The 14,653-nt window shown below is 34.8% G+C and overlaps 1 protein-coding gene across 1 annotated transcript; it reads right to left on the reverse strand.

Moving 5' to 3' along the window:
* Positions 1-2,371: 2,371 nt before the first annotated feature.
* On the reverse strand, positions 2,372-11,981 carry LOC145685720 (uncharacterized). Its single transcript, XM_081758212.1, has 2 exons — positions 11,633-11,981; positions 2,372-4,311 (listed from the first exon to the last, which is right to left on the reverse strand). Exons 1-2 carry the CDS (start codon positions 11,733-11,735, stop codon positions 2,969-2,971), a joined length of 1,446 nt encoding a protein of 481 aa, XP_081614338.1. The 5' UTR covers positions 11,736-11,981; the 3' UTR covers positions 2,372-2,968.
* Positions 11,982-14,653: the final 2,672 nt, after the last annotated feature.

Consider the following 14,653-nt stretch of genomic DNA (forward strand, 5'->3'; position numbering starts at 1 on the left):
GGGCTATAGCCCCCCCTTGACGCTCAGGTATACACTGGATAAAACGGCAAACTATGATTTAGCCCCTCCCTTGATCATATCCTGGGAGACAACATCTATAGACAACTATGATTGTTAGAAAATTATCATATATATAACAAATTTTCCATCTAAAGAGGAAAAATTCCAGAACCACTTGTGATCCGGGGACCACAGTTTAAGAAGCGCTTTTCTAGTGTATGGTATTGCCTTCTGCTTTGGGGCAAATTATTGTAAAGAAGCATAGTTTTTTTTTAAATCATTGTTTTTATGCTAATGTGAATCTTCGCTATGTTTCCTTATCAGTTGAGTTTTAGTGAATTTATTTTCAAGATCAAAAATTAAGGTAATAAGAAACGCAGTATCTAAAAAAAAATAACTACTACTAAATAAATTAATAACTTTATCTTTTACAAGACTATTACAAGACTTTTCTTCTTTTATGTTAATAACTTCCTTCAAATATTGTCATATTGCTTTTTGCTACAGCCGCGGTGGCTCAGTAGTAGAGGTTTCACCTCCTGGTGCATGGGTTCCTTGGTTCGATCCCAGCTCACCCCAAATAAGTTTTGTGGTGGACAAATACCATGTGTGTGGGTTTCCTCGGGGTTCTCCAGTTTCGTCCTACTTTCTTGATTCCACCATTTCATTCATTTCTCATCATCACTGTCTCCTATAACCTAGCCGACATAAAGTGGGACCTAAAACTTAAAACATTCATCGTTTTTGCTCATAAATAATAATAATAATAATGTGTTGGCAGGGACGTCATTTCATACTTCGCTTGAGGGGGGGGAAAGAGCACCACCGACAAGAGACTCTAAGTGTATGCATTCCTCAAACTCTTGGGAGCAATTGCCCCCTCCTACTCCCCTAAATGAAGCCCCTATGTGTTGGGATTGTAGCGAAGAAGCTCAATTTTGATTGACATCTCTAACAGGGACGTCATTCAGAGACGGAAATTCGCCCCTTCCCCCAAGTGAGAGACATTGGTCAATATACCTTTTAATCAGAAGTATAGTACAAGTATTATATTGAAGAAAAACGTAAAATTACTTATGTCGGGGGAGAATGTTTCCACTTTACTCCCCCCTCCCCCTCCACCGAAGCAACACCTGAAATTATTTTGTTATAGGTATCGACGTCTTTCAAAATTAGAATTCTTTTCATTAAAATGAATCAAGGAAGATTAAAAATTAGTTCGGAAATGAAAACACAAAAATATTAAAGTTTTAACAATATATATTTTATGTCATTTTGGAAGTCGTATAAAATTTATATGTACTTTCTTTTTAAATATATGTATATATAGATATAAATTTTTATAATTCAATCGAATGAGTAATACAAAATAATTGCAGTAATAATAATAATAATAATAATAAGGCACTATACATTCGGCTCACATGTCTTTCAGTAAATCGTAAATTATAATAATAATAATACTTAATAAACATGAGCATTGGACAAAGCAGTTAGCACACATATCTACTTTGTCCGAAAATGACTAGCATTATCAGTATGTTGAACAATTTTTCACCAATAAATCGATGAATGTTCAACATGTACAATAGTAATAGGTAATATTTATATATATAAATATGTACAAATTTTTTTCTTGAGAAAATTGAAATAGGAATTAAAAGAGTATTTATATACAGAAAAAGTTATATATAAAAGCCAAAGGCAAATATAAAGCAGTGCAAAAAGTAATTTTGGCACATGGTGCTGAAAGGTCATTACTTTTAAAAAATCACTTTTAAGCGTACAAATTGTTGTTTTTTCACAAAAATTATTCTTTTTATAAGTATCATTGGTTTATATTTCAAGGTTGTTTTGACTTTAATATATATATTTATACATAATTATTACTATAGAATAATCATGTCTTAACATGCATGAACTGGAACAAATTTTTGGCAGCAAAATCTTTATTTTTTTTTCAATACCATATGAAAAACGTTCATCACATTGCGCTAATTTCTTGTAGTTATGTCCAGGAAGTTCAAAATTACACACTATTAAGAGATAACCATTACTCAACGTTTTAATACATATAAATAAGAAGTATTATTGCTTTGTATAAAATTGAGGTACACAATTTTGTTTAAGTACACTTTGTTTTAAGAAAAAAAATTATCGTAAAATATTTTTGCTATACAAAGGCGAATATTGAACTGGCAATGAGGTTTTCATGAATTTAACAACCAGTAGATCAGAATAATCAATTTCTCATAACCTTTTTTAAAAAGAAAAATAGGAAGTAATAATTATTCTCCCGTATTTGATTTATATTTAATGATAACTTTGATTCTTCAGTCTGTTTAAATCAGTACAAAAATGCAAACAAGACAAAGGCACTTAAATTTGAGGCACATTAGTTGCTTTAAATTCCCTCTTTAAAAACAGTCTTTTTTCTTGAAATTTTTGTATATATATATATATTACTCTATAGACAACTATGATCAATATAAGACACAGAACTTTTGATTGTTAGAAAATTATCATACAGCCAACTCACAACTAACACAGTTCAATGTCCTAGTAATAACCAGTCACATGTTCTCATTTACCGTGCTTTTAAAAACACTTTTCGATAACAAGAAAAAAAGAAAACACGTTCTGAGCTTTGAAACACAAATGAAGCTCGGAAATCGTTAATATTTTAACTTCACCTGAAGTTAGAAACACAATTATATATTTTTTTATAATAAAAAATGATGTAAAATAACTTTTAAAAGATATTTAACATTGGACTAGATATACTGTGCATCAAAAAATGCATTTTTTTTAATGTCAACAAATTTTTAAGTAGACATCAGCATGCATAAAATATATGAAAAGTTTTACATCAAAATCATTACAAACGTCTGTCAATTTGTTCTCTTTTATCTATAAATTATTTTTTTTAATTGATAGATATTCTAAATGCATGCTGGCTTACATTTGTTTATTCAGATTCTTCATGAATGACTGGTGTTCCCATAACGTCGTATTGTCTTTGTAAATGTAACTGGGGTTGCAGCTGTTGGGTCGTCGCCAATCCAGGACATCCTCCATCACCATGTTTCGCAAGCAAAGACATCCGAGAGAAAGTCTTGCTGCATGTCTTGCACGAATACTTTTTGACGTCTGAGTGCGTTTGGAGATGTGCTCTCAAATTCGATCTGTCCGCAAAAGCTCGATTACAGTGAGGACACGAAAATGGTTTTTCGCCAGTATGCGTGCGAATATGTCCCTGAAGTAACCATGGTCTTGAAAATGCTTTGCCACACAAAGTACATTTGCATGGTAACGTATGTGTTCTGATATGCATTTTCAGTGCACCCAAGGACACGTACACTTTTTCACAGTATTTACAGCTGAAGGACTTCTTGGCCTGAGTCACACAGTGGAATTGCCTATGCTTTGACAGTCCTGAAAATGTCGAATAGGATTTGTTGCAATCAGAACACTGGTACCTTGGAGCTTCTTTGCGTTTCTTGCCACCGGGAGACAAATCTTCAATGACTGTAGTTCCAGTGACTTCATGAGATACAGACAAGGGTGACGTACGGCTGGAAGGGTTGTTTGGAGACAATGACGGTGGCGAGTACGACGCTGTAGACGACGGTGGCGAACAAGGAATGTGGGTCAGGTACTCTTTGTTTTCTTGTTGAAGTTTGTCAGGTAAATATGGCACATACAATTTGGTGCTTGAAATATCAGGTGGGCTATGTGGCAATGCTGGTGACGTATGGTCTTGCTTACCAGAAGATGGGGACATTTGTGAGGGTGATCTTGAATCTCGAGGAGCATACGGAGATAACTGTTCATGAACAAGAGAAGTCGTCCTTGTTGGTGACACAGGGTAGATCGGTTGATACTGATGACCATACATTTCACTTCCTTGTCGTGGGAAAGCAGGGTATGGAAAATTGAATGGCAAATACGGGGCGTACGGCAAACTTCGATGCTGTTGCCAAGCTGCTGAAGAACTATAACTATGGTGGTGGTGGTGATGATGGTTGTCAGAAGGTGTATTCAAATTCAACGGTTCCAAAGGACCTCCTCCATTGGACTTGATAGGATGCACTGGAAGAGGATGAAGTACTCCGTGGTGCGTTGTAACAGGCAAGGAAGATGGAACGTCCGCATTTTCAGCCTTCAATGAGATCAGCGCAACAGCTGGTGGTGGCGTCAAGGACTTCTCCTGCTTCATGGTAGAATGTAATTTGTACTGCGTAGTAGACAGACTTAAATCCTCAGGTTTTGTGCTCAAATTCTCTGGTTCCGAGTTGTCATCAGCCATATCTACAAAGAAACAAAAAGAAAATGACTCGTTAGTAAAATATGTTTTGCGATGAATGAGCAATAATTAAAATCAAAATAAACACAACATTTAAGTAAAAAAAAATAATAATAATGAAACTATTAAACAGAATATGGACAAATTATATTTCATAAGGCACGTTGCTGAAATAGTAGATGCTCAAAAAGAAAAAAAGACATAAAAATTTAAAGTGAAGTGCAGTTTTGTATGTCTTTCAATCCTAGAAAGCACTATCATTTTGAGATATGACTTGTTTAATCATAAGGGTTGAGGATTTTAGAAAGTTTATGGAGATATTGTAAAATCTATTTAAATATTTTTCAGTAAACAGAAAAATCTTGTTTATACCGATTTATATCCTGCTATATAAACTTAAATTCCGTGATAAACCAGAGATTATGGCTGGCCAGAAGGGTCTTCTTATTTTGATGACATGTGGTCAGCACATCGGTTCCTATCATAGATATTTTTGGTTTCCTTGATTGCAGTGTGTTACCCTCTTGATTCAATAATTTACAGTGCTCGGTAAACATATGCCGTACCGGAAAACAAACCAGGGACCAGAACGTAAATTGTTCGCTTGATGTGACTGTTTATATAATTATTGTAAGCAGAAAATTTCTCAAACGTCTGTAGAGGTAGAACCACTGAAAACTTTGTCTCCACTGAGGATCGAACCAAACTTTCTTGCAGAAATTTTGTCCGAAGGGAAGGGAAACTCAAGATATAAAGAGGCTCCATTAGGGTATATAATTTACTAAAGGACATGCCTTGCACAAGAATGGCATGTGGTTGCTTTTTTATTTTATCCTAGCAACGATGGAGTGTAAATCCCCCCCCCAGGAAGTACGCCTGTAAGAAACATTGGGTCGAACCCAGGTGACATGAAGATCCCAGGAAAGCACTCTGGATAGATATACTTTCATTTTTTTAATCCTAAATACGTCAGCAAATAGGACTACATTTACGAAATTGCGAAAGAACATTTCTTGCTTTTTGCATGAAATGTATGAAACCTGTTCTTTCGTTAGTTAACTTTTGATAGTAATAAAGAAAGGGAGATTAAAGCAATCGATTATTTACAAAACGTAAAACAATTTTTTGTGCTTTTTGGTTGGTCTTCTTAAACGATAACGCATTGCTTTAATTGCAACTGCCCGCATCAATAATAATAGCTATCTAACAGCATATATGATACAGGGGGGAAAAAGTACACTGTAATAACAGACTGAGAGAAGGAAAAAAAAAAAAAGACCCCTAATCAGAACGAGGTCTCGGTAACGTCCTTGGGAAAAAGTCTTCCCCTTCCGCGCTTGTAGCCCGCATAACACGCGGTAGCCATAAGGGAAGGAAAAAAGGAAAGATAACCAACCGCAACTTGTGAGAAGAGAAGATTGTTCCCACGGTGGCACCCAACTGCGTATTTTGTTCGTTAGTAAAAATGGCAGTGCATAAATTGACATAGGACAAAATGATATAGCTATGCTAGTATGGAACAGTATACAAGGCATTACTGTAGTCCGTGTTTATTGGTACGATATACAATAGGAAATACGTACGTGGGACGGGGTTCGTTTCCAACTCCTGTGGTTCGAATACCATGTTAAGCTGTAAGTTTATATCTTATATAACCTTGCGTCCTTGCTGCTGAAAGGGGCGCTAAAACTGCTATTTGAGAAACAAGTAAACCAATAATAGAAAGAATACAATCATTTTGATCTTCAATAATAGGCTTTAACTTAGACCCAAGTTATTAGTTTAGTTGAAGTTAATGCCTTACAAAAATAGCTGGTCCTAAATTCGACAGAAATTAAGAGCCTCGAGAACAGCGTTATTCGTTTCATGTAGGAGACCAGAGTTCGATTTGGGCCGTGGTGGCTCAGTGGTAGAGCGTTCACCTCTAGTTCATGGGGTCCCTGTTTCGATCAAAGCTCTCACCAAGTGAACTTTGTGTTGGACAAACACCGTGTGCATGGGTTTTCTCGGGGTTCTCCCGTATGCTCCCACTTTCTTCATTCCATCATTTTATTCATTTCTCATCATCACCGTCTCCTTTAGCCTAGCCGACATAAATGTGGGACGTAAAAGTTAAAGATTTCATTTTTTTTTTTCCAAAACGTACGTGCCCGTCTGGGAATCGAACACGGAACTACGCGCACACTACAGGCACGCGCATTACCATTTAAGTACTCGGATTTGGAATGGGTTAATTTATTTCAACACGACGTCACGTCGTTAGATTTTTCAGCGTGATAACTACATGAGAAATAAGCGATCAAGTCTTTAAGATTTTTACACATAAGCCTACAGAGAGAGAGAGAGAGAGAACCTAAAGTCATAACTGACCATTTCCCGTTCAGAGCTATAAAGTTCCACTTCATAATTACAAATCGTGCTTTTTTTTTTTTTTTAACGAACACTAAGTTATCTTTCTTTGTCTTTAACTGAATTATCTGGCCGCAAAATGACTTGTGATTACCGACACGGATATGATCAACACAATAACACCACCACGTAGGGGCATGAAGGAGCTAATGGCCTGAAGAATGCATCTCATAACAACAAATGATAAACGCTGAAGGTCCCGTGGGCGGTGTTCCTCTTTATGATTATAATCTGTTTTACATGTTTTTTTCTTCTTTCTTCTTTGTATATTGGAACTTGGTGAAGAACTTGTTCTTCACTCACAAAGGAAAACAAAGAAAAAAGAATACCGTTAAGTACTCTATTATTTGTCTTCCATTTACACCCAATTTCTGTCCCACAAGGTTAAAAAAAAAAAAAGGCAAACACTTTGTTCCCGTAACAGCATTACAAAAAGATCTAATGACATTTCTTTAGGAGTAAAGAAATAATTTGCAAAATTAATATGAGGAACTAGATTTATTTCTTTTTTTTTCCCACCACCTTGCCCCTTTTATTTTTCTGATAACATTGATTTCTAGTTAGAGTCTAATGTCACCTTTCAGCACCGAAGCTATATAAGATCTACAGTTTGAAGATAGAATCCGAACCACAAGATAATTTCTTCAAATTTCAAGGCTCTCCTACCGAGAATCGAGCTCAGAGTTTCGTATACCAAAGGCGTACACATGCACTAGCCACTAAACTAAAAAGTAGGCCTTTTTAATATGAAGTAGAGGCAAAAAAAAAAAAAAAAAAAGGGTTTCTCAACCTAGGGATCGCGAGAGGGTTTCATGGGGGGGGGGTCGCGAAGATAAGCGGAAAAGATAAATATAATTAGAATCTAATACCGGATATTACTCACAGTAGCAGCCTCTCGAAAATTAAGATACTCAATAACTTTCTTTAAACAACTTTCCAATTTTTAACGTAAATTAGAAATCACTTTATTATTATTTTTTTTTAATCATATGACCCAAAATTAAGGGAGTTACGAAGTTTTAAAATTTTCAAACACTTTGAAATAGTATGAGGGATCAGATTCGATATTTGTAATATGAATGAACTGACCAAATTTGGTTTTAATCCATTCGCTTTTAGGTAAAATACTGTATCCATTATATACAAGAAATGGATTCTACTATTATAGAAATGGATGGATGTCATGAGATCTCCTCAATATGTATATTAAAAATCCCACATAAGCTTATTACAAGTCAGAAAATATAAGAGAGTCGTTGGCAAGAGAATGTGATAAAATGAGAGTCGTGATAGGAATTAGATTGTAAACCACTGGGTTAGAGGTATAATCCTCACTACAATGCGAAGGATCCTTTTTTTGATTCCCAGATACATGATCTTGCTATAGACAATACCATGTCGCTGAATTTTTACGAGGTTCTTTCTCATGTCACCAATTTTTCCAATAACAACCCAAGTATATACATTATTCGTCTCTTTTTTACCCTACAATGGACAATGTGGGAAATAAAAACTATTTATTTATTTATTATAACTGTACTTAATACCACACAATGATACCGAATAGTCGAATAGTTAATGCTACCTCTTTTGAGTTCGACTTCCCAGTTGGGTGGTGATCAACTCCGTTCTACAATAGAATGCTAGAAATACCAAGGTTGTGTGGTCACATCACTTAACTGTGAAGGCATCTGATCGGTCAGAGACCTTCGCTTCGTCTGTTGTAGACTTGATTTATAATTAATTACTTATTCGCATAAAAAAGTATATACATGCCCTTTCCCTTGATTTGCAACCCTTTTCGATGCAAGAAGAACGCATAGGGTCTACATAATAATTATTACTTTTTTAAGTATCGTTTTGAACATTTAGCTTAATCCGGATAAGTTACAAGTCTTCCAATAGTAATAATAAGCCCTCCTCACTGGTCTAGTCGGTATCGCGTGGCTTTGGTGCATGCGGGGTCCTGGATTCGATTTCCGGTGGGAGACCTTGAAATTTGAATGCTGAAAAGGGACGCTAATTCCAATCAATGATAAAAAGAACTAATAATAATGTTATCTTAATGGGCACTCGATTCCGCACTTCGAGTGATATAAATCTCTGATAATACGATTTTCTAGTGTGTATAAACCCTAGAATCCCTTCTTATAGACGTAAATGTATAACAGGATACAAATTATGGCATGAGAAATCGAAGTTTTCCTATCCGCCTATATAAGCTTACGTACATCATAGACAATACTGTACTAACATTTCATATACGTTAGCATGTTCACCTTTAGTGTTTTGTAATATTAAGTTTGATTCCCAGTGTAAACATGAACTGTTTTAACCTCCAGTGCAGTTGGTATCACTAATTTAAAATAAAACTATGATTACGTTCTTGTTTTGAGTACATATAAGCCTCTTTTTTTTTTTTTATCTACATCTTAAAGGAGGACGTGGGGAGGGAAGTAAGTTCATAAACAGTATGCATCGTATTACATGCTTTGGACAACAAATCTAGAAATATTTGTGTATAGCTACTTTGTAAAACGATGAAATCACGCAACGAAAAATGCATCAATATTACTAGTTTCGAACTAAAGTTGTGAAATGATGTTTTTAATTTAAGTTTATTTCTACTAAATGCACTATTCACAAAAAAGTATTTCTTAAATAAATAAAAGAAAGAAAGAAAAATACACCGCAATACATCAATTCAAAGATATTTAAAGTTTCAAGAGTTAATGACAGTTTTAGGTATTAGATCTCATTAAGCTATTAACCATAGTAAAGCCTCCTCTTACTAATGTCATAATAGTGACACGTAATAGTTGACAGTGTAATTTTGACCCTGTCTTTCTTGATCACGAGGTACACTAATTTTAGCGCTATAAAATATATATATTTTGCCAATTTTCTCGTAAATTATGCATGTAAATTTATTTCAGCTTTATGAAACCTACTGATCGATATATGATTGATCTGTTTTTTTTTTTTTTTTTTTTTTTTTGTTAAGGTTATAATGTTGTAGATATTTAAAAAAAAACAGTAAGAACAAACAACGTAATTTGGCAAGTGGGCTATTTAATATGTTTTTAAAAAAAGATATCAACTGAATCAACCAGTCCTTTTAATACCTTTCACACAATGTGGAAATCTGAGTGCTAGACAATAGAAGCAGTTATCAATTCACGTACATTTTAAAAAGAGGGTGAGATCTGTGTTACATTTACATACACTTTGATACATTTAAGCACATGTTCTTTATTTCTCTCCAAATCAGCATGTCTCTCAAATGTAACGTTAAAAGATGACAATCATCGTAATATACTCCACACACTAAGATGAATAATATAACACACATACACACTACAAATCTTTATTTGATATAGTTTTGTGTTTTCTATCTAGAATAGTAAGCAAATATAAGCAACTGGACGAAGAACTTAATTTTACTAAATTCCTTAACGCAATTAACAAGAATTATTATTATTATGCATTATCAAAGACACATATTTATGTAAAGAAATAAAACACTAATTGATTTTTGACAATATTTTAAAATGTCTGATGCTAAGTTTAATGAACTTAACTATATCGTGTTTCTGCAAATCGTGCTTCTTTCAATATTTTTCACATATTCATTTCACTCGTGAAAAAAAAGGGATAAAACATATTAATGGAAATACTGTATATGTAAGCCATGTGCCCCACACGACCTACTTTTTAACTGTAGATAGAAAATCACGTACGCAAATAGTTCCAACTGCAAAATGCAATTCTTTTTAAGTTCATTTCGATTTTCAACTTTCATATTCATTCTCTGAAAAACTATACAAATTTACTACCACGTCATATACGAAATAACTACAAAACTTCGCGACATTGTATAAATGGAATATCTACTGTACATATGTGAGTTAGAAAGTTGTTTTTCTACATTTAAATCTATATCAGCGCTGGTGAACAATTCACAATAGCCACAGTAAAATTCAGGTAATCTCTAACGGTGTAATTATGACAAATGTTCCATATCTCACTGAAATATAAAATTACCGCATAGATAAATACGGTAATTAGTGTGTATTAACACACAAAATCAAGCTCCTTTGTGGCTAAGAAGTTAGCGTACGCGCCTTTGACACCAAAGACCAGGGTTCAATTCTTAGTGGAAGCTCATGTGGATGGATTCCACGTCTCATATAGCCTCGCTGCAGAAAGAAACGTTAAACGCAAACTCGACTCGAATATACAAAATTGACTAAATGTGTATACTGGGTTTATGCAGTAACTTTGAAATGAGATTTACGATATGTGTTTTAATATATCATTGCAGATTAACTCAGTCACTAAAATTAAACTGAAATTTGTTTCCTAAAAAGATATATTACAGAACTTGTTCACAGGGCACATAGCTACTTTATCAAAATCATTTATCTGTGTTAAAAGACTAATACCAGTACACTTATAAAATTGTCAATTACCTAATAGTTTTTGTAACACACGGATTCGCAAAATGAGTTAAAACAGTTATTTGAAGCATTAATATGTTTGTTTTACAACGATTTTCTTTCTTTACTTTTATTTTTACGCAAAAAAATGTATTCTTCGGCAAAACAAATATACGATCATACTATGAATCAACCATAAAATTGTTTTAATATAAATTTTCAGCAACGAAATAACGAACAGTTAATTCCAAGAAAAATGAAAACCTAATTTATGAAATATATATATATATATATATATATATATATATAGTGCATTAATACTTGAAACTATTATAACCGCGTTCCTAGTTGTAAGGGCAAAAATTCCTTTTTTTAAAAAATAATAATAATAATAATAGAAATAAAGCTTACGTTTCTAAAAGAAAACACCAAAACTATATCTCTTTGAAAAGTACAGTAATCAAAATACTGATCTTACCTTTGTCATCCGGAAATTCATCTTCCTTGAAGATGTGCACCGGCCTCTTTTTTAGCGGACAATGACTATAATTGTGTTTCTTAATTAGAAAAGATCGAGGCATGATGTTCGGCCCCAGGTTGACGATCTTTCTAAAAACGGATGAAGTCAAAAAACAACAACAAAAATCCAAGACAAACTGTTCTTGGTCACAGATCAAAAACTCTTTTTGAAAAACAAAACAAAAAATTTACGAAGTCACTTTCTATCTCACACACATGGGTCAGGCACAACGAACTTTGGTTCTAACAAGAAGTTCCTGCAGACCCAACCAACTCTCTCAACAGCTACTCGCTAACTGAGGTAAAACCGTAAACTCCTTCCCCAAATAAGCTCTCCCCCTCCCCTCACATCATTTTCACATCAACCATCAGCTCCTCCTGCTACTGGAACGGCGTCAGGTGGAATCTAAAGGCGCACGTGCTCACCGACCAATCACCGTGCAGAAACGACAGCCAATCCCAGAGCATTTCGACTCTATTCTTGCGCAGTAGGGCGCTGCTTTTGGTTTAGTTTGCTGGTGTCATTTGCGACCAAAGAAGGGGAGGTGATACTTGTGAACAGGTGCAATATAAGCGTATGGTATGGTACGGTACAGGAGGCTGTGGATGAAAGGAGAGAAGGGGGAGGGATCGTAAAGAAATAAGAGGAAGGGAACGCTTGCACCCTGCAACTGCAAGAGTTAGTGAAGTGAATTCTGGTTGCTGGCGTCGAAATACCGTTGGCAGGTAGTGTGTTGCAAAAATCAGTGCAACTTTGGCGCGAGGAGGGGGGAAATCCACAATTGCGTTTCGATTCGTCGATTTTGTATTCTCAAGGCACGAGTTCAATTCTATTGTATTTATAAGAGGAAAAAATGAATTCCATCACAGAATTTTTCTTCAGAATAGCATTGACGGGCAGAGCACGTCATTCAACTTTCGTAAACTTCTCTCGACTATCAAAGTTATTTTTTTCTTTTGTCCCCCCCTCCCCCCCCAAAAAAGAACTATTGATTGAAACTTTTGTAATTTTTATTTTACGAAAAAGATTTGGGGAAAAGTAGAGAAAATTGATAGAAGAACAATCAGTGACATTTAATACTACTAAATAGGCCATAAACATTCCTTGGTGAATGTGAATGTTAACTATGGGAGACTATAAAGAACTTTTATAAGGACATTGAGCATAATTTTACGAATAAGTTCAATTTTCTGACATTTTCCTGACAGAACTAAGGAGAATTCTTACGAAAACAGAATACTCGATCATTGAACTCGAACTTGAGATATTCTAATTCCGGAATTAAGGACAACTAACCGTTTGTTTGTTTGTTCTTTGTTGAAGCTTAGTCCCATTTCAAAGCCGAGGCTGTATAAGACATGGCTCTACACTTTAAAAGGTGGAACCCTAATCACTGTAATGGGCTCAATACTCTCCCACTAGATATAGAATCCGAGACCCGCGAGAGCTAGACAGTAGACCACGAGCCAGGGCTATCTAGACATTCGTCTAAATTCTAGGCTAGGTAAAAAAAAAACTTGTTCTTTGCTCTGGTATAATCGCTAGCGCAAATAAAATTATTTTCATGATTATTTTCCAAAATATAGCAGCAAAGAGAATAGTTTTTTTTTTCTGACGTCTTAAGCTCGAATCCCGCTGATAATTAATTGGCTGAGTTTTTCTCTAGTTTTACCTCCGTCCTTCTGACAGCTTATGGGCTTAAGATAAGATAGTATATTATAGGCTTTGCTGATTTCTTCCCCATTTGGCGACTTCAGCAAACCTATTTAAAACCTATTAGTATGCGATAAATAAAATGTTTCGCTGCACTAGTTAAACTCCTGAATATTTTGAAAATCGTTACTTCCCAAAAAATGTTCAGTTATGTTGCCTTTTTAATCTTCCAAGAATTTAAGTTCTGGATTTATTTGGCATATTATTAAAGTTTAACTTATAAGTTACAACAGATCCATTAGAAGATAAAGTTGTGCATGGGGTTCTTGGTTCGATACCAGCTAGCACCAAGTGAGCTTTGTGTTGGACAAACACCGTGTGCGTGGGTTTTCTCGGGGTTCCCCCGTTTCTTCATGCTTTCTTCATTCCACCATTTCATTCATTCCTAAGCATCACTGTCTTCTTTAGGTCTGCACCGAGAAAAAAATTGTGGGTGGCGTACCTAAAAAGGTAGGTTACATGTGTAATTCCTGTAATTTTTGAATTTATGGTACAGCAGACATAGATATATAACTGAAAACGCATGTTTTATAATACTTTCCGTATAAGTGTTCCATCTATACGTACTTTCCGTATGAAACAATAGAAAAAATATAGGTTGTCAGGATCTCACATACAAATGGACGTATATAACATAGCTATAACTGAGGAATGTAACAAGTATAGCATATGCATTTGATATACGGAAAAATGTTTGATGTCAGACATCCTGCAACAGCATGATGTAACATCTAAGGGCAATGCGTATGTAGCATATGGATAACGTATGCTCCATACTGATTCCTGTAGTAAGCAAAATGATTCCGTATATATTTGTACAGCGGTGGACACTTCTAAATGGTACAGCCATATGGAGATTTACGGCTAAGGTGTACCATTTAGAAGTGTCCACCGCTGTACAATATACTGCTGTCCGGAGAACGGATTTTTCTCAGTGTAGTCTATCCGGTATAATTGTGGACGTAAAAGTGAAAGATTTCATTTTATTCTCATTTTAGAAGATAAAGTTTCATTGTCAATGGTACAATCATGTCCAAAATGATTATGGCATGTCTATAAATATGTTGTTGTAGGAATTTAATTTAATAACGATTTCGCCCGGTATTCCTTATAATGTTAGTGTGTGTATAATAAAGGCATGTATGTGGTAAATTTCATGTCAATAGATCAAAAAATAAGAACAATATAACGAAAGAAACCTTTCTTGTCCATTCAGCAACATTTTTCTTTTTCTCTTCCTAATTTTCGTATTTGTAATTCTTTTCC

Source organism: Thermobia domestica, chromosome 1 (genome assembly GCF_964235325.1).
Source record: "Thermobia domestica chromosome 1, izTheDome1.hap1.1, whole genome shotgun sequence".
Taxonomy (NCBI): domain Eukaryota; kingdom Metazoa; phylum Arthropoda; class Insecta; order Zygentoma; family Lepismatidae; genus Thermobia; species Thermobia domestica.